At 43.2% G+C, this 23,623-nt stretch overlaps 1 protein-coding gene across 1 annotated transcript in view; it reads left to right on the top strand.

Annotated features, from left to right (window-relative positions):
- The window catches only part of LHFPL3 (LHFPL tetraspan subfamily member 3), a gene marked incomplete at its 5' end in the record, with an annotated part of 257,506 nt that extends 248,997 nt beyond the window's left edge, over nucleotides 1-8,509 (top strand). The window contains one exon of the mRNA XM_079992042.1: nucleotides 6,734-8,509. Within this exon, the coding sequence (XP_079848168.1) occupies nucleotides 6,734-6,762 (29 nt within the window). The 3' untranslated portion in view covers nucleotides 6,763-8,509. The remainder of the gene's footprint in view (nucleotides 1-6,733) is intronic.
- Between the last annotated feature and the right edge of the window lie 15,114 nt (nucleotides 8,510-23,623).

Genomic DNA, 23,623 nt, shown 5'->3' with positions numbered 1-23,623 from the left:
GAAAAATCTGACACCTTTGGAAATAGATGGGTTTCAGAAAGAGACAGAGTTAAATGTTGTTAAAAAGGTAAAATACCTAGGGGTAAACTTGTCTGCCAAAAATTTGAATCTATTTAAAGATAATTATGAAAAATGCTGGTCAGAAATTAAGAAAGATTTAGAGATTTGGTCAAGATTGAAACTTTCCTTGTTGGGTCAAATTGCAGCTATAAAGATGAATGTATTGCCGAAGATGTTATTTTTGTTTCAGACCCTACAGATCGTGGACAGAGTGGAGTGTTTTGGGAAGTGGCAGAAAGATATTTCTAGGTTTGTCTGGCAGGGCAAAAAGCCCCGAATAAAATTTAAAATATTAACGGATGCAAAAGAGAGAGGGGGGTTTGCCCTGCCAGATTTAAGGTTATATTATGAAGCTGCGGCTTTCTGCTGGATGAAAGATTGGTTACTCCTTGAGAACACTGACGTCCTAGATCTGGAAGAGTATAATAATGTTTTTGGATGGCATGCATATTTGTGGTAAGATAAGGTAAAGGTTCATAAAATGTTTAAAAACCATATTGTCAGGAAAGCTATATTTATGGTCTGGACAAAATACAAAGACTTATTGGAAGGTAAGACCCCCGAGGTGGTTATCACCAGCGGAGGCCAAGGTTCGAAAAAAACCCAATATGGAGGCCGGATGGCCGAAATACTGGGAAATAATAGAAAAGATTGGAGATAATTGGAGGCTGCAGAGCTTTGAAAAATTAAAGAATAGGGTGCAAGACTGGTTTCATTATGCTCAAATTCAAGAGGTTTTTAAGTCAGACAAAAAAATAGGATTCCAGGTGGAAAAATCGAAATTAGAGACAGAACTGTTAGAACCTAAGACCAAGGCGCTTTCGAGAATGTATAACTTGCTGCTTAAATGGAACACCCAGGATGAGATAGTCAAATCAGCCATGATAAAATGGGCTCAGGATATCGGGTACAACATTATGTTAGAAGACTGGGAAAGGTTATGGACCACTGGAATGAAATTCACGGCATGTAATGCCCTGAAGGAAAATATTATGAAAATGATATATAGGTGGTACATGACCCCAGTCAAACTTGCAAAAATATATCATCGGTCTGATAATAAATGTTGGAAATGTAAGGAGGCTGAAGGGACAGTCTTTCATCTTTGGTGGACTTGTCCAAAAGTGAAGGCCTTCTGGGAAATGATCTATAATGAGTTAAAAAAGGTGTTTAGGTACACCTTCCCTAAGAAACCAGAGGCCTTCCTCCTGGGCATTGTGGACCAAAAGGTGTTAAAGAAGGATAGAACTTTTTTTATGTATGCAACTACAGCAGCAAGAATACTCATTGCAAAATATTGGAAGATACAAGACCTTCCCACGCTGGAAGAGTGGCAGACGCAGTTGATGGACTATATGGAACTGGCTGAAATGACTGGCAGAATCCGAGATCTGGGAGAAGAGACAATGGAAGAGGACTGGAAGAAATTTAAGGACTATTTACAAAAACATTATAAGTTGTATGAATGTTAAGAATCTGCATGACTTGGAAATTTTAGCTCCTGCAATTAGATTAGGAAAATAGAAAGTTAAGTTATAAGTAAGAAAAAGTTGAAATTTAAAGTTATTTTATGTATTATCTTAAGGTATAAATATTTGACAAAAGGTACTTTAAATTTAGAAGTAAAACACTCTGAAAGATATAAATAAGATACGAAACAAGGTAATAATTTGCTGATATGTTTATTGTAAAGAACGCAGGGTGAGGGAGATGTGGGGAAGTCCAGTTAGTAACCTAAAAATGTATTTTGAAAGTTGGATTGTTTTTCTTTCTTTCTTTTTTCTGGTTTGTCCTTTTTCTTTTCTGTAAACTGAAAATGTAATAAAAATTTTAATAAAAAAAAAAAAAGAATGTTGGACTAGGGCTAGAGAGGCCTGAAAGGTCACGGGCAGACCTTGGACCAGTCACTTGATCAGGCATAGCAGAACACTGGATTTTGCAAGAATATCACTGAAGTCTCTGCAAATATTCAAGCAGCCCAATAGACATTTGCCTCCCCAAATATTTGGTGTCTTGGACCTCTTGGAGAGTCTAATTGCCTGTCTTCCTTTTTCAATTTTTGTGCCCTGAGTGCATCTCCATAATTTAGTAAATAATCTCTATTTTTGCTCCATGTATCATTGGAATGCTTTTATGTGCTGTAGTCAGGCGAGGAGGAAATTTGCCATTGGAACATTATTAAAGGGCCTCTTGACAGATAATTGGATGCTGGAATGGCACTGGGCTTGACCTCATCAAGAAAACCATTTGCTCTCCATCAGCATCTTGGTGAACCTTTATAATAATCACAGCAGGCTAGAAAGAGAGAGAAGCCAAGAATTAACCCCTTGAAAGTTGGTCTTAAGAAAAAGAATCCAATCAATTGAACAGTTAAGAGTCTGTTCCAGTTAAGAATCTACCAAAGAATGATTGGTCACCAATTCACTGCAAAGACTACATGTTCCTTTCCAGGAATCTTAAGGCCTATTTTCTTGTGTGTAATAGCCTTCCTCCTCTGAACACACATTTTTAGCTCACTTAGGTACTCAGTAGGTCACTGCATTTTTCAGGAAGCTGTTTCCTTGGTGTCTCTGAAATATCAGCGGCCTGCTCCACATCAGCTCCAAGGCGGCGTTTCAAGGGAGGTTGCCACTGTTTGGAACAGCATCCCTGTTGAGACATGACAGGTGCCTATGATTTGTAATTTCCAGAAACAATTGAAGACATTTTTATTTCACCAAAACCTTTCCAGCTGGAGTGGGGAGGGATTAGGTCTCTGCCTTGGGTCTTTATTTGTATTGTTCTTTAACCTATATTCATTTGTTTTGTTTTTTGGCTTTTTGGATTGTTCTTAAACCTGTGCTCATTCTCCTTTTTTCGTATGATTGTAATCTCCTTTTAAATTGTATGAAAGGTGACTCATAAATGAATAAAATAATAATGTGTACAACTTTAGATGACACAGTACGGTTGCAGCTTAACACGCATGTAACTGGTTGAAATTGCACGAGTTAAATCAAAGCTCTTTATGCGCCAAGTCTCGATGGCCCTTGTGGTCTCTTTCAACTCTATGATTCTAAGTCTGCTTGGGTTATGCAGCACATAAAGAGATTTTAATCTCTCTGCCTGGCTTGGGGAACAAGGCTTGCTCAGTGTGCTTATGCTGGGAAGCTCATGTGAAATCTCTCAGGGCTCTGGGGAAAGTAAGCCCATCAAAATCTCACATAGCCAACTGTGTACAAATGCTATGTGTTTATTTGTGTGCCTGTTTGTATATTAAGAAACTGGCAGGACACAGTTCTGAAGCCTGTCTGTCTTGGACGCAACAATTGTCAGAGCATTCGCGCAGGAATGGAATTCTAAAGACCCTGAAACAGTTTTGGTCAGTCCCTTAAGGCAATGTGTTCTCACCAGCAGCAGACAAGGCTTCAGACTGAATAGGTCAGCTACACAGATTCAGCATCTCGCAAGGAGGTGAGGATGACAGGAAGTCCTTCGGAACCCTTGAAACAGAACACATGGCTAATTTGGACAATGCAGACTCCTTAAATGCTGCATTCATTAACTGTGAGGTGCATGTGACAGCTTTAAAAAGAAAAGGGAAATGGTTTGTAGGTAGCCTGCATGAATATAAGCCTTCAAGGATTCCAGAGCGCGTGACAGGTTACAAGGCCAGAGGAGTGTGTGCAACATTGATTGAGGGAAATTGACTTGCTTATGGAGCAGCTGCTATTATACAGCATTAACTAGTAGCCTATGACATTTATTAAATTCCCTCTTTCATCTACATAACCCCATTATGTAAGAACTTTGCAAGAGAACTAAAAAAGCTTTCAGTGTGTTGTGGCCCGGAAATGGAATATCAAAGGTTTCTGCGCTTAATAAAACACAGTGAAGACTTCGAATAGAAAATTGGCAATAAACTGTGGGTTTTCCTTTTTTTAAAAAAAAGAACATCCTTAATGTTGGATATGATCTGGTTAGGTATAAGCTTAGATCAAATTATAGGAATAGTCCAGCTGCTGATATAAAGCAGCTGGACTTATGAAAGCACTAACAATGGCTTGGTCTACTTACCAGTATTGTAGTGGAGAGGGACCATTGAAACACAACTGGTCCTGCGAATGGCAGGTGCGGGGAGAGAGATTTGGCGCAACACAAGGAAAGAACTTTTTGTTCCTGAGCCTCTGAGGAAGCACTTCCGGTCACTGTAGACAGGAAAGGCTGCAGTCCTTTCTTGGCAACACTACACACGCCAGTGGTGGACCATGGGACCAGAGTCAAATGTGGGTGGGACCACAAATGTTAATTTACTCACACACTCTTCTCTATCCTCCATCCAGGCAAGCAGGAACCATAGTCAGAGTCCATAGCAAGTTCCAGCCAGGCAAAAGCCCTCAAGGAAGATGCAAAGCCGTGACAGTGAGGGGTGTGGCCAAGAAGAGCCAGTGTGGCCTATGGAGAGTCCTAAACCCCAGATAGAGAGGCTTGGAGGGCCACATTCAGAGCCTGAGATTTTCCACCCCAGTGTCAGGGAGCCGACAGGGAGAACCGGTCGTACGCAGATCAGAGAAAGACAGTGACACACCAGCTAACTGTTTCTTTATTAAGGAAGCAGAACAGAGAACACACAGAGACTTCTAAGGGTTGCTTCTTTCTAGATGAAGCCGTTGCCCGAACTGGTTTATAACTCCCCCAACTCCACTCTATAACCCTCTGTGTCAGGCCCCTCTCTGTCTACAGCAACTCTGTTTCTGCCTGACACTCTGCTCTGTAACATGCAATAGACGCCTTGGGTTTTTTTTTGGGGGGGGGCCTGCAGGAGGTCAGCAGAGAAGCTATTGGGGTGGCTGTGTGGTGGAGCTGCCAAATTTGATTCCTGTCTCTGTACTGAGGCACCTGCCTGTTTTCTCCTCTCCATCCTCCTCCAAGCTCCCAGTCTCCAGCACCTCCCAGCCCTTCCCCTCTGGGGTGTGGCCAGTTTCCCACCATCAGGAGCTCAGATCCAAATCCTTTCCCTCTGGCCTTTCTCTGGGGGACTCCTAGTCAGGCAGCTTCTACCTCTCCTCCTCACCCAGCCAGTCCCCGACACCCTACTATCTTTAACCCTAAGGTAAAGGTAAAGGGACCCCTGACCATTAGGTCCAGTCGTGGCTGACTGGGGTTGCAGCACCCACCTTGGTAGAATGGCAGATGAAGATGATAGACTATATGGGACTGGCAGAAATGACCGGCAGAATCCGAGACCAGGGAAAAGAGTCGGCGGAAGAAGATTGGAAGAAGTTCGAAGACTACTTGCAGAAATATTGTAAAATTAATGAATGTTAGGATGATGTTGGACAGAAATTAAGTGGTTTCCAGCTGTAATGCTTAAGAGATATGAAAAATAATGTTCAGAAAAAAGTATAAACTAATGGTGAGGATTTGTTGAACTAACAATTTGAATTGGAGTTACAGATAGGTAGCCGTGTTGGTCTGCCATAGTCAAAACAAAATAAAAAAATTCCTTCCAGTAGCACCTTAAAGACCAACTAAGTTAGTTCTTGGTATGAGCTTTCGTGTGCATGCACACTTCTTCAGATACACAGAATTTGAATTTGAATACAAGAAAGGGAGGTATGAGGAGGTCTGGAAAATAAGTTAAAAGAAAATAAGTGATGGAAATTTTATGTGTTTTTAACTATTTTTGTATTTTTGTGATTTTCTTTTTTGTATTTTTGCTATCTTTTTATTTTTTCTTACTCTTTTTCAGTTTATATTGTATTATTTCTTGAAAACTTTAATAAATATTCTATAAAAAAAAGACTCTGGGGTTGCAGCGCTCATCTCACTTTATTAGCCGAGGGAGCCAGCGTACAGCTTCCGGGTCATGTGGCCAGCATGACTAAGCTGCTTCTGGCGAACCAGAGCAGCGCACGGAAACACCATTTACCTTCCCGCCAGAGCAGTACCTATTTATCTACTTGCACTTTGACGTGCTTTCGAACTGCTAGGTTGGCAGGAGCAGGGAACAAACAATGGGAGCTCATCCCCTCGCGGGGATTCGAACCGCCAACCTTCTGATCAGCAAGCCCTAGGCTCTGTGGTTTGACCCACAGCGCCACCCACGTTCCTTTATCTTTAACCCCATGCTATATTTAAAAAGAAATCTGATCTGTAGTTGGACTGGGATCCACATGAGTTGGTGGGCATCTTCAATCACAGGCCATCAAAGAGGAATGAACTAAGCAATGTGCATGTTGCTTGTTGTTGTTGTTCTGCTCTTCCGTATTTCATTTTCTACCGTCTATATGCTTTTATTCAGTTTTATTTTTTTATGACTGTCACAACCCTTCCTTGGGCGTTTCATTATAGTGAAGTATGTCCTGGAGAGGTTTTTAGTAAATATAGGTGAGCCAGTCTCTCACCTTACATCTTTTATCTCATGTGGCTCCTCAGCCAAAGGAACTGTGTTGTGCTGTTTCTGTTGCTTTGTTCTTACCTGAGAACCTCAAATGATGAACAAAAGACATGCAGAGAGACCCTTGCTTCTCATGAGGCGTCTCAGCCTGGGCTCGGCCTAAGCCTGACAGCTTTTATAACAAACGGAAACGGGAGGTTTGTCATATCAAGGGATAGGAAAGCCTAGGAGTGCCTCTGCTAATATGTCCTCCAGCACTAACTTGGCTTTTCTCTTTCTCTCTCTGTTTTGCAGTTCTGCTAAGCCAATCCTCACTAGAATGAGCACAAAACAAAACCAAGTAACAGCTTTTGTACATCAGCATTAAATGGGAAGACGCTTGGGAAGGAAGCCTGTGATGAAGGAGAATGTTGACGAGTGTAACACAAAATAAAAAGTCTGACTGCCAAGAGCTGCCTTCTAAACACAGTTCAGCCAGACATGCAAGTGGTTCTCTGGAGAGAGATTCGATCCTGGATTTACCCACCAGCTCATTAGGAACTGTCACTGGATGCAACATTCAGAAGGCATGCATGAAAAGTCACATAAGGGGAATAAATTTTAAACGGGGGTATAGTTGTCACTAGGTAAACATATTAATATACATGCATCAAGGAGGTTTGTAAAAAAATAATATTATTTCAACTGAAAAGCAAAATCCTTTAAAATAAAGCATTTCACAAGGCGGGGGTAGTTAACTCAGAGAATTCCTGTTCCGGCCACCAGGAACCAGAGAGGGCATCATCCAGCATCGCTGCAGAAAAGACTCTCTTACGTTTCAGGTTACAGAGGAAATGGCGTAAACTTTTGGAATCCACCATTGCTGCACCTCATTTGGCCTTCACTTTGAAACACAATGCTTCTTGATTCCTTGCCTACATGTTCTGTTTACTCTCTGTGCGTAGCGACTCTGTGGCTGTTTCAGACTCAAATTCTCATTCTGCAAAGGCTCTGAGATGGTGGCTCCCAAACTGCGAAATCTCCGTGAGGAGGAAACATGAAAACCCATAAAGTGATGAGTGACCCATCTCCTTCCACAATTCTTTCGCAGGCTATTCCAGAGATTCATTGGGGACCCAATAGGTTCCTTGTAGCATGTCTCCATTCCCCTCCTTGCCTCCCAGTCAAATTATAAACTGTGGAGGGGAGAGAGCTCAGATAAGGTAAGGTTGAGAATGGAGATGTAAAAGATAGGCCCAAGACATTTTTGTGCCTGAAGCAGAAAGTCCAAATGTGTCTGTCGTGTGTGTGTGTGTGTGTGTGTGTGTGTGTGTGTGTTTAAGATAATATTTCAAGAAATTGCTACCCCAAATCTGCCTCCTGAAGCAAACTCAGCCAGCTCCCTCATGTTGAGTTGGCAGTTGGGGTAAGTGGCAGTTGGGAAGCCATTTTGCAAAACATGACACAGTAAGGTTGGTAAACAATATAGAGTTAGTCTATGTGTGTGTAACTATGTAAGAGCTGCCGTGACGCACTTTTGCCATTTTTGTGATCTGAGAGAAGGAAATGAACGTTCTTTACAAATAGCAATGAAAGAACTGCTTGGAATAATTATTCCAACCATCTCAAAATAGAGAGCAAACAGATCTAACTCTGGGCAGCTATGTTTTTATTGTATCATTGCCACACAAGGCTTTGAGGCACACCAGTCCATTGTGGGGATGCATTTGAATGGGGGAAATACATAAGAGGTACATTTCTGCTCTCAGTGATGTTTTCTTCAGCCAGTTTTAAAGCGCCATCTTTCTGCTCCTCTGCTGCCTTTAGAAAACTTGACTTTAAGTAATGTATTATCAGTACGGATCCCTCCATGCACAACATCGCACAATGCTTACTAATTACTTATACCAGACAGAAACTGGTTACTGTTTGCCACAGGTGGGCACTACATAAGGATACGCGGCTTCTCCTTTACAACTCTGGTTCACCATTCACCGCTGCATCTAGCATAAGAAAAACGCGCTGTAATAGAAGGGGTTTCGGGGGAAACGAGCTAGATTTTACATTTTTGAATAAATCTGCAGAAAGCCATTTGTGTTTAAAGCTGCTTGTCTCTCTGATTGAAATGCCTATGGACACGCTATCAATATATTAAAAAGGGTTCTTTCTAAGTAAACAACTTTTTTCCCCCACTCTCTAGGTGCTTATGCTGCCCCCAGCACTGTAGTATTCCAGTGCTGTGTGCTGAGTGTTTGCCAGAGGAAGTTACCGATAACATTGTTATACAGCATAAATAGATATTCATAGCGTCTTTTTCACAGTGGTGCTGTATAATGTGATTCCCTCCCAAGGTGCCAAGGGCAAAATGGCTCGCCGTGGGCTTTGAATGAAAATCAGTGGAAGTGCAGGGAAACTTCATTAATCTTGAACAGTCTGGAGGAAATGTCTAGACAACCCAAGGTTTGGTTAAACAGGAGTAGCATATTTACATATAGCCCAGCACACCTGTGGCTGCAGTGAATCTCGATCTCTAGGTGTTCTGCCTAACTAAGGAGATAGTAATTAAGGGCCAAACTGAACAAAAATGGATGTCTCGTGTTGAGTTTTCTCCCTCTGTCAAAATTAGCACACTTTAATGTATGTCCTGATGTCAGGATACTGTTCCCCTACTAGTGGCAACCAACTATTTGCAAAATGGTGTGGGAATACTCCAGGTCTGATGATATCAGGAGGGCATCATTGAACTAGATGTTTAAAAGGAGAATAAGGACGTTTTCCTTGGCAACCCATTTTTCTCACAATGTATGGTTCCACCATCAGATTAATGGAGTCATTATTTGTCTGGGTCATGTCCCAATTCTTTTTTCTTTTCTTTTTAATTTGTTACTACTGTTGTTAGTCTTAAATGTTATAATATGAATTGCCATCTGATTGCTTTCTGTGGCCTGGTGGTTTCTGCCTCGGGCTTCCCTTAGGCTCCCAGCAGAAATGATAGTAATCAGTAGCATCAGTGATAAAGTTATCTTGTGTTAACCCGGAATACAGAATTCAGTGGGACTTGCTCCCTAGTAAGTGTATTTAGGATTGCAGCCTTACAGTCCAATCCAATGCATGTGTTCTCAAATGTAACTTCAGTCAGCCTTATTCTTAAGTAAGTATGCATAGGACTGCAGGCTTACATTGCAGTCCTATATGTGTCTACTAAAAAATAAGGTCTAATGCATTCAGCAGGGCTTATTCCCATGCTAGTTATATCCTTAGTTATAAAATGGAATGTTTAGGGTTGGAACGGACCAGAGATTCATCTAATCTAACCCTTTGCACTGTGACAGAAAACTACATAGCCAGGAAACCCCAACCCCACCTCCTGCTGTGAGAGAAAAGCAGTAAAGGCAAAGGAGCATCATGCCAGAAGTGCTTGAAGGGCAGTGGTAGCTAAAATACCCCCCCAATGGAAACTACAACTCCTATCATCCCTGACCATTGGCCATGCTGGCTGGAGCTGATGGATGCTGTGGTCCAAAAGAACTCAGTGGCATGACTTTGGCTACCTCTTGCTGTAGGGCAAAAAACCAGATTCCGGTGCTTAAAAGGTAAGAGTTGTCCTGAGTATTCCAGGGAAATGCCAGAAAGGACATCAGCCCAAACTCTGATCAGCTGGTTCTGACATCACACAGCAACTCTGCTTGGCTTTTTGGTGTGTGGTGGCCATTATTGTGAACAGCAGTGTGTTTCTAGTTTGCCACTTCCTGGGAAACCCTCAATATTTCAATCACGTGTTGAACCATGAGTCATTGTCCAGAACAGACAACACACCCAAAAAAGTCATTGTCTTTCACATCGCAGCCTCTCAAGAGCTTGAACCAGAAACCTTCCTGACCTCCTTAGCATCATCTTCTGCAAAGGATAGCTGGGGTTGGGGAATGAGGATCGGTCCTTTTCTGTCCTCATAACTATGTTTGGTGCTGTTCCTGGCTTCTCATTAACCTCTGGTGACCCCAAATTAAGTATGACACCTTTCCGGTCAACTTCTGGCCCTTACCTGAGCAACTTATCTCTTTAGATTTGGGCTTCCCTACCTTCCATTGCCATACAAAGTTTTATTCTCCATACCTGTGTCATCCTCAACCTCCTCCTGGTCTGTGCTTTGGTCTTAGCCTTCCAAAGATGAATTATCCAGCAGTGACCATCGCCCTCCCACCATGTCCCTCTGTTTCTGACCGTTGACTCCAGTGTTGACTCCACAACACCTGACATTTCCAGAAAACTGCCACTTTTGATGTGATCCAAAGCTCCTAGACCTATCAGGGCTCATCAGATCCCATTACCTAGTCCTGACAGAACTGGCCATCGCTGACTTTGTTGGTACCAATATGGCGGGGTGGTCCTAAGACCCAAATCGTGAAAGCAAAACTCGTTATTCTCTTCAGCAGACATTCCCACTTCTCGGCATCCTGTTTCTCACTGTGGCCCAGTAATGTTACTGCAAAAATCATGCAAACTGATGTGGGTTTTCCCATGACCATTTGTGTGTAGATACCTGCGTGTGTGTATATAGATGTACATAGATATATATAGATAGATATATATATAAAGGAAGCAAAACAGTTTTAAGTACATACATCATTCAATGTAAGTAAGAGTCTGTTTTTAACTTCTTAAAGTGTTGACACTTTCCACCAGGTCGCCCCATTGTAACATGTCAAAAAGAGTTGTGGTCTTTGGTTCCTTTGGTTTGTTTCTCTTTGTGTTTTTTTTTTTTTTTTAAAGAAAAAGGTCAACAAATTGTAAAGAAATCTGTTGGAATACCTGCCTTTCCGAAGAAACAAAGAACAATAATTTTTGTTACTTTAAGGTATGCTTGTTATTAAAGTACCTAATAAAGATAAATAATGAATTTTTGTAGCATACTAGAATAAAGTGTTCTAGTACCTTTCTCTCTAGTTCATTCAGATGTGGCTGTTCTCTCTTTCTTTCTTTCTTTCTTTCTTTCTCTCTCTCTCTCTCTCTCTCTCTCTCCCTTCTTTATTTTTTTAAGGAAAAAAAACTTATCTCAGTCGTTTTTCTCACAGCTTTTGTAGTATAAAAGATGTATTGTGGTGCATCTTTTATTTAAGGTATCAGTGAATTTAACCAGAGGTGCAGCACTGACAATGGAATTTGTTCACAATCATCTCACTGGCTGATAAGGACTTCTGAACGATAGCTCTGAGTTCCAGAGTCACCCAGAGGGTGCAATGGCCCGTTCTACAAGCATTCATGTGGAAGGAATGAATAGGATGCAATAGGCACTGGCAAGTCTGCCTAAGACTGAAAGCTTGGATTCTTTCCTCTGAACTCAATACCCCAACTTACAGCTTACTCTATGATGAAAGTAAAGCAGGCAACTATGCAGGTTTTAGTATTCAGACCTTCAAATAATAATTTAATATTTACATCTTACTTTTCAAAGTGGCTAAAAAGGCCAGCGTTACAATCTTTAGGCCCTTAGTGCTGTACAGTACTTAGATGATGAATAGAATTATAAGTATTATTCTAGTTAACAGAACACCTCTAGTCATCACATACAGCTCCCAAGTTAAAACAGTACAACGCATCATCAGAAATCTACAACCTCTCCTGGACAATGACAGTTCTCTTTCTCAAGCTCTGGGAGGAAGACCTTTCATTGCCTACAGACAGCCACCCAATCTTAAACAACTCCTAACCCACAATAATACTACAACCAGACTTAACACGGACACTGGCACCAGAGCCTGCAATAAACCCAGATGCCAACTTTGCTGCCACATACACCCGGACAACACCATTACTGGCCCCAACAACATCACACATACCATCTCGGGACTATTTAATTGCTCATCGTCTAACATTGTGTATGCCATCAAATGCCAACAGTGTCCTTCAGCTCTCTATATTGGACAAACAGGCCAAACCTTACGCCAAAGAATAAACGGACATAAATCTGACATCAGGAACCACAAGACAGAGAAACCAGTAGGAGAACACTTCAATCTCCCAGGACATTCTATACAAGATCTCAAAGTAGCTGTTCTATTACAAAGGAATTTCAGAAATAGACTGGAAAGAGAAGCTGCTGAATTTCAACTTATTACCAAACTTAAAACCATGGAGAGACCTGGTCTGAACAAAGACATTGGATTCTTATCTCATTATACATGACAAAGCCATTTTTCACCTTCTCACCCCTTGCTTTTTCCTGTAAGACCTATTGCAGTCGTTAAGAGTCGTCAACAGGCTCATCACAGCTATCTGCCAATCACCCAATCCCACCACCCTTCTGAGTAATACCCCTCCCCACCTTCTCACTATATAGAAGGGTCTGGTGACTTCTGTTTCAGTGTATCTGAAGAAGTGTGCATGCACACGAAAGCTCATACCAAGAACTAACTTAGTTGGTCTTTAAGGTGCTACTGGAAGGAATTTTTTGTTGTTGTTTGTTTTAAGTATTATTCTATGTGGTTTGTACCTTATCTCGTCCAGGTATCTTCTTCTAAGGTTGTTGTGCTGTGCTGTGAAGCAGCTAATTAGCTAATTAGCAATAAATTAAAGCTTCAGTCCTAGGCACACTTACTTGCATGCAATTCCCACTGAATATAGCAGGACTTACTGCTGTGAAAACATGTCTAGAATTGTTCAATAAGAAAGCCTAAGTTGCTTACTCAAATGTAAATATGGTTTTATTTATTATGGGATTTCTTTTCTTAAACCTTCAGATAAATTCCTGGGATGGCTTGAAAAAAATCATAAATCCAATCAAAACATCCAAAAGCTATGGATGAAAATGTATGCAAGAAGGCCTTGTAGTATTGTCTTATCAGATTTAGCAAATCTATTTGAATTGCAAATTAGCTTCAAATTAGCTAATGTCTTGCAGAAGTCTGCAGAGCAGCTAAACTGTCTTGCAGAGTCCATTGCACTGATCTAGTAAGCTCACTGGCTGGACATTTTAACTGATCACAGCAATGCTCAATAAACTCTTAAATAATTTGGAAGTGACCAGGAAAACCAAAATCAGGTTCACATGTCAGAGCAAGAAGGAGAGGAACACTGGGCCTTAATACCCGATGCCCCTTTTTAATGACACACACTGAAATCCATACAGCATTTCTAAATTTTCCACATGTCAGGAACTGGTCCGCAACACCCTTACCATTTTTATTAGCTCCACAGGTGTACATACTGGACACAATGAGGAAAGAATGAGTGACAGCTAAAGTCTTCGTCTCACCAACAAACATTTTGCTGGATTAGCCACACTGAGGGCTTGTGGGGAAGCAGTGTGTGCTGGGATGTGTCATCTCCTTACATTTTGCTATAGGTCTGGCGTGAGCAGCCTGTTGCATCCAGAAATGGTTGGAATCCCATCAGCACCAGCCTGCATGGTCAGTGATTTGAGACAATGGACATTGTAGCCCAACAAATTCTGCCAGACACAACACGTTGCCCAGCCCTGTTGTAGTTATAAGTCTAGTTTCTCATCTTCATTGTCCTCAGCTTGGTAGTTTTATCTCCCAGCTTCTGATGATGTATTAGGGGAGGGAAGACACATCATGCTCCATCTTTGGTCACCACCCTGCACTCAACGCTCACCTGTGACTCCTAGAAGCTGTCAGCATGCAACAGCCACCATACCTGGGAACAACTTTGACTGGCTGACTAAACCAGATGAGGGTAGCCGATAAGTCTGAAATTCTCAGTGAATTTGGGACTTCCTCTGCAGGTGAAGACAGGCTGTAGTAGATTGAGCAGATGAGACTAACAGTGGGTCCAACGGTCAAGAAGGCATAGGGCTCATCATCCTGGGAGGATAGAAGAAAAAGAGTTTGGATTTGATATTCCGCTTTATCACTACCCGAAGGAGTCTCAAAGCGGCTAACATTCTCCTTTCCCTTCTTCCCCCACAACAAACACTCTGTGAGGTGAGTGGGGCTGAGAGACTTCAAAGAAGTGTGACTGGCCCAAGGTCACCCAGCAGCTGCATGTGGAGGAGCAGGGAAGTGAACCCAGTTCACCAGATTACGAGTCCACCGCTCTTAACCAATACACCACACTGGCTCTCCCATCTAGGAGAAGGAAAACTTTGATCCTAAACCCCCACTGCCTTGTAGGTTATTTCTGGGAGAAGAAAAAGCTAAGGGGAAAACCCTCCACAAATCCAGATCAGAGTCCCTAAGGGGGCTGGGTGGTGCTGTGAACTTCTGGCAACTCCTGCAACCAAGCTGGTGCCAAATGTCTTGCTCTGCTTTCCTTTGGACCACATCAGTGAAGCTGAGAGGGGGATGTTGTCAGCCCAGGACTTCCATACACACTGCCCTGGCTTGCGCCCCGGGGACAGTCACTTTGGTGCTCCTATCACAGCGGTTTGGCTTAACCCCCAGAGGCGCACTCCATTGCCTCTCATGACAGACAGATGCCAACAAGTGCTTCTAATGGTACAAAGTATTTACAAAGTCCCTCGGTGCCACACGAAATTTCCTGCATAGGAATTCATCCCAATGAGAGCAATGCCTGGGTAGCTGTCACAAAAACAAGCATATTCCTCCATCACCCCTCTAAGGAAGAGGGACTGTTGCCTGCCTAGGCTGGCCCACGTTGGGCAGATGTCCAGCCGGCAGGATGTACTGACTTCACCTTTTAAAAGACCCACAAACCAGAACCTGCTGCAAAAGGCATAAACATATAATTAAAACATTCTGAGCCCAGGAATTTATTCTGAATACAGTGGTGCCTCACAAGCCGAAATTAATCCGTTCCGCGAGTCTCTTCGTGTAGCGGTTTTTTCGTCTTGCGAAGCAAGCCCATTGGCGGATTAGCGGATTAGCGCTATTAGCGGCTTTTAGCGGCTTATCGGCTTAGCGGATAAGCAGATAAGCGGCTTAGCAGCTTAGAAAAAGGGGGGGGGAGGAAAAAAACCCGCAGGAACTCGCAAGACATTTTCGTCTTGTGAAGCAAGCCCATAGGAAATTCGTTTTGCGAAGCACCTCCAAAACGGAAAACCCTTTCGTCTAGCGGGTTTTCCGTCTTGCGAGGCATTCGTCTTGCGGGGCACCACTGTACCAGAATCGGGCAGGTCTCACAGTCTTTTTGTACAACAGTCCATTCCCAGCTACCCCAAGATTTCTTCATTTCAGCAATAAAATTTTGTGGCGGGTGGGAGGTCATTTTGTCACTGCTGTTATGTAAGCAGTTTGCACCTTACCAGGTGACTGCAGATCAGTCAGAAGCCTGGCAGATTATTCTGCCCACTCCTGGTCTTGACTAACCACTATAACCCAGGTTGTGGGAGGAGGGAGGGTGCTTGTTCCACAACTTGGGTTAGAAAATGAGATGAAGCACCTTTCATCATTTCAGCCATTTTGAGTTAAGCGCATTTACACTGGAATCCTCTGGGCTTCAGAACATTTCTGTCCTAAGGTAGGGTAGTAGGCAGGAAGGCCAAGAGCGCTGAAAAAAACATTTTCGTGAAATGGGATGTTGTTATTTAGGAAATGCAGTGGTCCTGTGTGCCTCACTGCTGCCATCTGCTGGTACGCTCAAAGGTTTTGCCGTTCACCTTTTGCATTTTACGCTGTGCAAGTTGAGGTTCCCATAGCCCAGCTATTTTTTAATACATTTAAACATTAGTGATGTACGCAGATCCAGTTATCTGTGCCGTTATTAATATTCTCCGGCCTGCATATCTGCTTCCTGCTCTTTCCACTTGCCTGCGTTGTGGGTTCTGCTGCTAATCACGCAAAGTGCTTTCTTTTTCTCGACAGTTGATCTCGTTCCCTTCTCTGACTCCCACCCCAATCCCTCCCCTCAGGCTCTCTTCTTGCTACCAGATCCTGGCTAGAACTCCAGCTGCTGCCTCTTTCCTTCCTGAATCTCGGGGGGGGGGGAGTTTGTTGTGTTCCTGCTAAAAAAATCAGACATGGAAAAATCTGGCAGGCATCCCAGCAGTCATGAGGCGGTGGCCCTGCTTCCACTTAGCATAATAATCCACTTTCCCCAAACAATCTGTATTTTTTTAATTTTCTGTCTCCTGCATATTTCCATGAGTCTCCTCCTCCTCCTAAGTTGCGAGAGAAAGAGAAGAAAGTTAGAAACTTTTTTAAAACCTGATTTGTACTTGTATTCCTTGGCTATTCAGCCTGTAGTCCAGCCTCATCCTTTGTAAAGGCTGAAGCTGCCTTGCATTCAGACATGAGGGCATCTGCCTTGCATGCTGAAAATGCCAGGTTCAGTCGCTCACACTTTCTTTTTCTTTTTTCCATATAAATTTTTATTGGTTTTCCATCAATTATACATATATACAGTCTCACACTTTCAGGTGGGGCCCCTGCCTGAAAACACCAAAAAGATGGTGCCAAGCTGTGCAGGCAATACTACATGGACCCAATGGCCTTGTTATAAGGTAGCTTCTTATATTCCTAACTGAAACTCTATATTCGCTGCCTGTTTACTCCTGCCTCTTCCTCTCTTTCCCTTGAATCAAATTTCGTATTGTAAGCACCTCGGGGCAGGGACCTGCTCTGTAGTCTGCAAAGCAGGAGTGGGAAATCTCAAGCCCCAGGGGCCAAATGCAGCTCCCAAGACTGCTCCCTGTGCCCATTTTGCAGGCCACACTCTTCACTGGTCCTGAGAGCTTTTGCCTGGCTGGAATGTGTCCTTGACCTATGATGGTACCAGGATGAAAACCTACTGCTTTTAAATTATTATTATTATTATTATTATTATTATTATTATTAAATGGTAGGGATGCAGCCTGCTGTACAAAGGTAAGAGTCTGTTGCTCCCATGACACACTGTGGCTCCTGGTCTGAAAGGTATTTATCACCTCTGCTTTGCAATGTCAGGCACACTGGTACCATAAAATAAAAAACAGCCATTAAACGGAAGCGTACAAATCCGAATCATAGCTGTCAACTTTTCCCTTTTCTTGTGAGGAATCCTATTCGGAATAAGGGAATTTCCCTTAAAAAGGGGGAAATGTTGACAGCTATGATCCGAATGTATTTGGCTATATAGTCAGGGCACTCTCTCCTTACATAACAAGTAGAAATTTACAAAATTTACACTTTCTGCACCATAAAAGTGTAGTAAAATCAGTGATATTAAGTTTATGCATACCATGCAGCTCTTAAAGACAAGGCTCACAAGATCAGGAAAAAAGGTGAAGTATTCATTATCATCACACGAAAAGGCACTGTACTACTTTCAAGAGTAAAACCTGGCCTAGTAAAGATCTTTACACTTCCCAGGTTCGTTTCTTGTGTTGCTTGTGAGCCAATATGGCAACAGTGATGTTTGCCAAACCTAAAGCTGTTGTGGAAGGGGAATGTGCCTACCAAACAGTTGCTGTCATGAAGCTCTGTCATTTATTCCTGAGGTGCAGTTTGTTATATTGTCCAGTAGATGGCAGTAAAACGTTTTCTAAGAGACAGCCGCTAAACTAAACTCATCACAGCTATCTGCCAATCACCCAATCCCACCACCCTTCTGAGTAATACCCCTCCCCACCTTCTCACTATATAGAAGGGTCTGGTGACTTCTGTTTCAGTGTATCTGAAGAAGTGTGCATGCACACGAAAGCTCATACCAAGAACTAACTTAGTTGGTCTTTAAGGTGCTACTGGAAGGAATTTTTTTATTTTGTTTTGACTATGGCAGACCAACACGGCTACCTATCTGTAGCCGCTAAACTAGACAGTATTGGGAAACTGACTGGCTAGCATCCCAAGAAAAGCAAAATGTTGATGCTTAAAAGACGTACAGTTTGGAGAAAGGAAATCATATAGGCAACCACACAGAGATTGTTTTGTTTCTCTTTATGTGCTGGAAAGGTAAGACGTTATTTTAATAAAATAAAAATAAAATGGTATTGGGAAAATGGAGGCATCCATATACGTGTGTGTGTAAGAGAGAGAGAGATTTAGCCATGCCCTCTCCGGGATACGCAATTGCGCACAAACCCTCCCAGTTTTCCATTCAGCCAGAGGTGGCAGACACTTCACATTCTGCTGTGCTTAGTGTTGGGCTGCGTTAGGATGGCAGGATTGCACCATTAGGGCTTTCCCCCTAAAGTTTTGTACTTCCACAGAGCTTGGAGTTCCCCCTAGCATACTGACACCTTCATCTTGTTTCTCAGGGGTTCCATTTTAGCTACAATCCTGTCGCAAGCTGAGATCACTATTAGGAGTGGCCAGAAAGGTCTACCTTTGGACCCCAGGCCTGCCCCACGCCCCCTCCTGGTTTACAGGCTCCCCTGGGGATTCACCTAATAAATTTACCATTCGTCTCTTGCAAATAACTTCATCGCTACTTGAGATTAGCGCAAAATAAAGCTTGTGAGTGAGTATCAGGAATACCAGGGTTGTAACAGAGACAGTCTGCCTGGAGGGTTAAAAGATACAGTGGTACCTTGGTTCTCAAACGCCTTGGTACTCAAACAACTTGAAACCCAAGCACTGAAAACCTGGTAGTAAGTGTTCCTTTTTGAGAACTTTTTTCAGAAGTTGAATGTGCTCCCTTTTGAGTGTTATGCTTCCGTTTTTAGTGTTATGCTGAGGTCTGTCTGTTTTTGCTATTTATTTTGTGTTTTTGTGGCTCTTTTTTTGTGACTGTGTGGAACAAAGTTCAGCTACTGATTGATTGATTGATTGATTGATTATGTGACTGCAGTACATTTTTTTATTGCTTTCATTTTATGGATCAATGGTCTCGTTAGATAGTAAAATACATGTTAAATTGCTGTTTAAGGGTTGTTTTTAAAAGTCTGGAACAGATTAATCCATTTTGCATTACTTTCTATGGGAAAGCGCACCTTGGTTATAGAACGCTTTGGTTTTAGAACAGACTTTTGGAACAAATTATGTTTGAGAACCAAGGTAAAGGTAAAGGGACCCCTGACCATTAGGTCCAGTCGTGACCGACTCTGGGGTTGCGGCGTTCATCTCACTTTATTGGCTGCAGGAGCCGGTGTACAGCTTCCGGTCATGTGGCCAGCATGACTAAGCCGCTTCTGGCGAACCAGAGCAGCGCACGGAAACGCCGTTTACCTTCCCGCCGGAGCGGTACCTATTTATCTACTTGCACTTAGGGGTGCTTTCGAACTGCTAGGTGGGCAGAAGCTGGGACCGAACAACGGGAGCTCACCCCGCCGCAGGGATTCGAACTGCCGACCTTACGATCAGCAAGTCCTAGGCACTGAGGTTTTACCCACAGCGCCACCCGCGTCCCTTTCATGTAGAGTTAAGATATATCTTAAAGATACGATCAAATTAAGTAACGGAAGCTGCAACTGGCTAGCCAGCACCAGTGCCACACATGGAAATGCCGTTTACCTTCCCACTATAAAGTGGTACCTATTTATCTACTTGCACTTTGACGTGCTTTCGAACTGCTAGGTTGGCAGGAGCAGGGACCGAGCAACGGGAGCTCACCCCGTCGCGGGGATTCGAACCGCCAACCTTCTGATCGGCAAGTCCTAGGCTCTGTGGTTTAACCCACAGTGCCACCAAGGTACTGCTGTACAAATATTCTATAAATGGTGAAGTACCTGGAACAAAGCTAAGTCCCATCTGAAAGGTTAATATTGAAACAAGAGTCAGAGATCCTTTGCAAATATTGGTCCTGGCCAGGGACAGAGAGTGTGGAGCAGATGCTCTTGCTGTGACACAAGGGATGGATTTATTAGGAAACTTGAGGTAAAGAACCTAAGCGGCTCCATGGCTGCAGCAATGTGAGTTTGCTGATGCTGCTGCTTCCATCACCAACAGCTGTGTTATCTGCCCCCTCCTTTAAATGTTGTTGTTGTTGTTGTTGTTTAGTCGTTTAGTCGTGTCCAACTCTTCATGACCCCATGGACCAGAGCACGCCAGGCACTCCTGTCTTCCACTGCCTCCCGCAGTTTGGTCAGACTCATGTTTGTAGCTTCGAGAACACTGTCCAACCATCTCGTCCTCTGTCGTCCCCTTCTCCTTGGGCCCTCCATCTTTCCCAACATCAGAATCTTTTCCAGGGAGTCTTCTCTTCTCATGCAGTGGCCAAAGTATTGGAGCCTCAGCTTCACAATCTGTCCTTCCAGTGAGCACTCAGGGCTGATTTCCTTAAGAATGGGGAGGTTTGATCTTCTTGCAGTCCATGGGACTCTCAAGAGTCTCCTCCAGCACCATAATTCCAAAGCATCCATTCTTCGGCGATCAGCCTTCTTTATGGTCCAGCTGTCACTTCCATACAACACTACTGGGAAAACCATGGCTTTAACTATACAGGCCTTTGTTGGCAAGCCATAAAAAGCCAAAGGTGAGATTGACTGACAAAACTAACATTCAGCTCCATACCAGCAGCTAGTGGCCACAAGTTCTCCAGTCCTACCCTACGGGGTTGTCTGTTCTTTGTATTTATCACTTTCTGAGGAGTTGAGAGCAGCAGCAGCAGCAACAACAGGGAGGGTGCCACCCTGTTTTCTTCCCACAACGATCCTGTGAGGTAGACTAGGCTGAGAAGGGGCAACCCACCAAGGATCACCCGGTTACTCCGGTAAGGAAGGCCTATAAAGTCTCCTGTTTCCTCTTTGTGGGAATACAAAGGCAAGGCGTCTATTTTATGGGCTCGCCCTGCTGTCGTCATATCCTCCTGGGTTCGTGCTTACGAAGAAGCCTTACATTCATCCCCTGAGCTCAATGCAGCATTTCCTTCCAGCAGAGGAAGCTGGTTCTTGTTTCTTTCCCCTCGCAGAGCCCCACCTTTGCTCTCCTTGGAAACTCCAGCCGGTCCCAAGTGCCTCTGGGACAGATGCCAGGGTAAACACGAGCAGCAACTGAGGCTGCTGCTTCTCAGCCCCGCTGCATGAGTCAGCTACAGCTGGGATGGTTTAAGCGAGCTCATTAGGAGTCAAGTTGTCCAACTCTGCTGCTCTAACCTCACAAAGCTTTTTATGCTGGGCTCTAATCTCAACCAGAAAGACGATGGTCTCCATAGCTACTCCCAGCCCCGTCGTTTCAGCTGTGGCCTCACTTCCCCTTCTCAGTTCATTACGGGACTAAAGATTTGTGCTAGAGTATGGCCCTGTATGGGACATGGGTGGCGCTGTGGGTTAAACCACAGAGCCTAGGGCTTGCTGATCAGAAGGTCGGCAGTTTAAATCCCCATGACGGGGTGAGCTCCCGTTGCTCGGTCCCTGCTCCTGCCAACCTAGCAGTTCGAAAGCACGTCAAAGTGCAAGTAGATAAATAGATACCGCTCCAGCGGGAAGGTAAACGACATTTCCATGCACTGCTCTGGTTTGCCAGAAGCGGCTTAGTCATGCTGGCCACATGACCCGGAAGCTCCCTCGGCCAGTAAAACGAGATGAACACCGCAACCCCAGAGTCAGCCACGACTGGACCTAATGGTGAGGGGTACCTTTACCTTTATGGCCCTGCAACACTGGAGCCATGCCACACCTGACAACAGTGCCATCCAATAAGTCCCCTTTTGCCAACCTGGTGCCCTCCAGATGCGTTGGACTATGACGTCCATCATCTCTGGCCATCGGCTATAAGCTGTAGTCCCATCATCTGGGAGGGCACATGGCTGTGGAAGGCTGAAAGTGCACAAGATGGGGTACACTGTCCTAAGCAGGGCCCTAGACAGCATCTTAAAAAACAGAGACATCACCTTGCCAACAAAGGCCCGTGTAGTTAAAGCTATGGTTTTCCCAGTAGTGATGTATGGAAGTGAGAGCTGGACCATAAAGAAGGCTGATCACCGAAGAATGGATGCTTTTGAATTATGGTGCTGGAGGAGACTCTTGAGAGTCCCATGGACTGCAAGAAGATCAAACCTCTCCATTCTGAAGGAAATCAGCCCTGAGTGCTCACTGGAAGGACAGATCCTGAGGCTGAGGCTCCAAGACTTTGGCCACCTCATTAGAAGAGAAGACTCCCTGGAAAAGACTCTGATGTTGGGAAAGATGGAGGGCACAAGGAGAAGGGGACGACAGAGATGGTTGGACGGTTTTTCTCGAGGCTACCAGCATGAGTTTGACCAAACTGCAGGAGGCAGTGGAAGACAGGAGTGCCTGGTGTGCTCTGGTCCATGGGATCACATAACAACACAACACACAACAACAAAGCAGACACAGTATTGTAGCCTGGAGCAATGTAAGCATGTTAGCTTCAATGCACATTCTTTTCCTCAAAGAATTCTGGGCTCTCTGGTTTGTTAAGGGTTGTTGCTGGGAATTTCAACTCTGTGGGACATAAACTACGGTGCCTAGAATTCTCCAAGGAAGAGAATGTGCCTCAAATGTGCTTTGGAGGTATTGTGTGTACACAACCTTGGACTGCACAGAGGAAGCCGATCTCGATGAGCCAAGTGCGGCCTCTAAGTCAACAGGCTCTGCATGCCTCCTGCCTCAAAGCTGCTATCTGAGAACAGTGATAAATCACTTGACAGTTTTCATTCATTCAGTCAGTCCTAATAGTAGGTCAGTATTTATTTTTCTCTCATTTCCGTTAGCACGTTCATTTTATTTATTAATTTTCTATCTTGCCTGACCTTCCAAAGGAGCCCATAAAAACAGTTGTGCATTTTGTCAAGAAGGAAAGGTCCAAGAGTAGAATTGGTTGTTATGGCTCTTAAAAACAAACAAACAAACAAACAAACATTTACACAATAGCCTGTTCTCTTCCTTACTCCAATTCTAAGTTTTTAAAGAAAGAGATATATCCAAGTTTAGATAGATGATAGAAAGATAGAGACAGACAGATGATGATAGATAGATAGATGATAGATGATAGATAGATAGATAGATAGATAGATAGATAGATAGATAGATATAGATGATAGATAGATAGATAGATAGATAGATAGATATAGATAGATAGATGATAGATAGATAGATAGATAGATAGATAGATGATATAGATATAGATGATAGATAGATAGATAGATAGATAGATAGATGATAGATAGATAGATAGATAGATAGATAGATAGATAGATAATGATGATAGATAGATAGATAGATAGATAGATAGATAGATAGATAGATAGATGATAGATGATAGATAGATAGATAGATAGATAGATAGATAGATAGATAGATGATAGATAGATAGATAGATAGATAGATAGATAGATAGATATAGATAGATAATGATGATGATGATAGATAGATAGATAGATAGATAGATAGATAGATAGATAGATGAT

Source organism: Podarcis cretensis, assembly GCF_951804945.1.
Source record: "Podarcis cretensis genome assembly, chromosome: 10".
Taxonomy (NCBI): Eukaryota; Metazoa; Chordata; class Lepidosauria; order Squamata; family Lacertidae; genus Podarcis; species Podarcis cretensis.
Note: the sequence above shows the minus strand (reverse complement) of the source record. Positions and strands in the feature narration are given on the sequence as shown.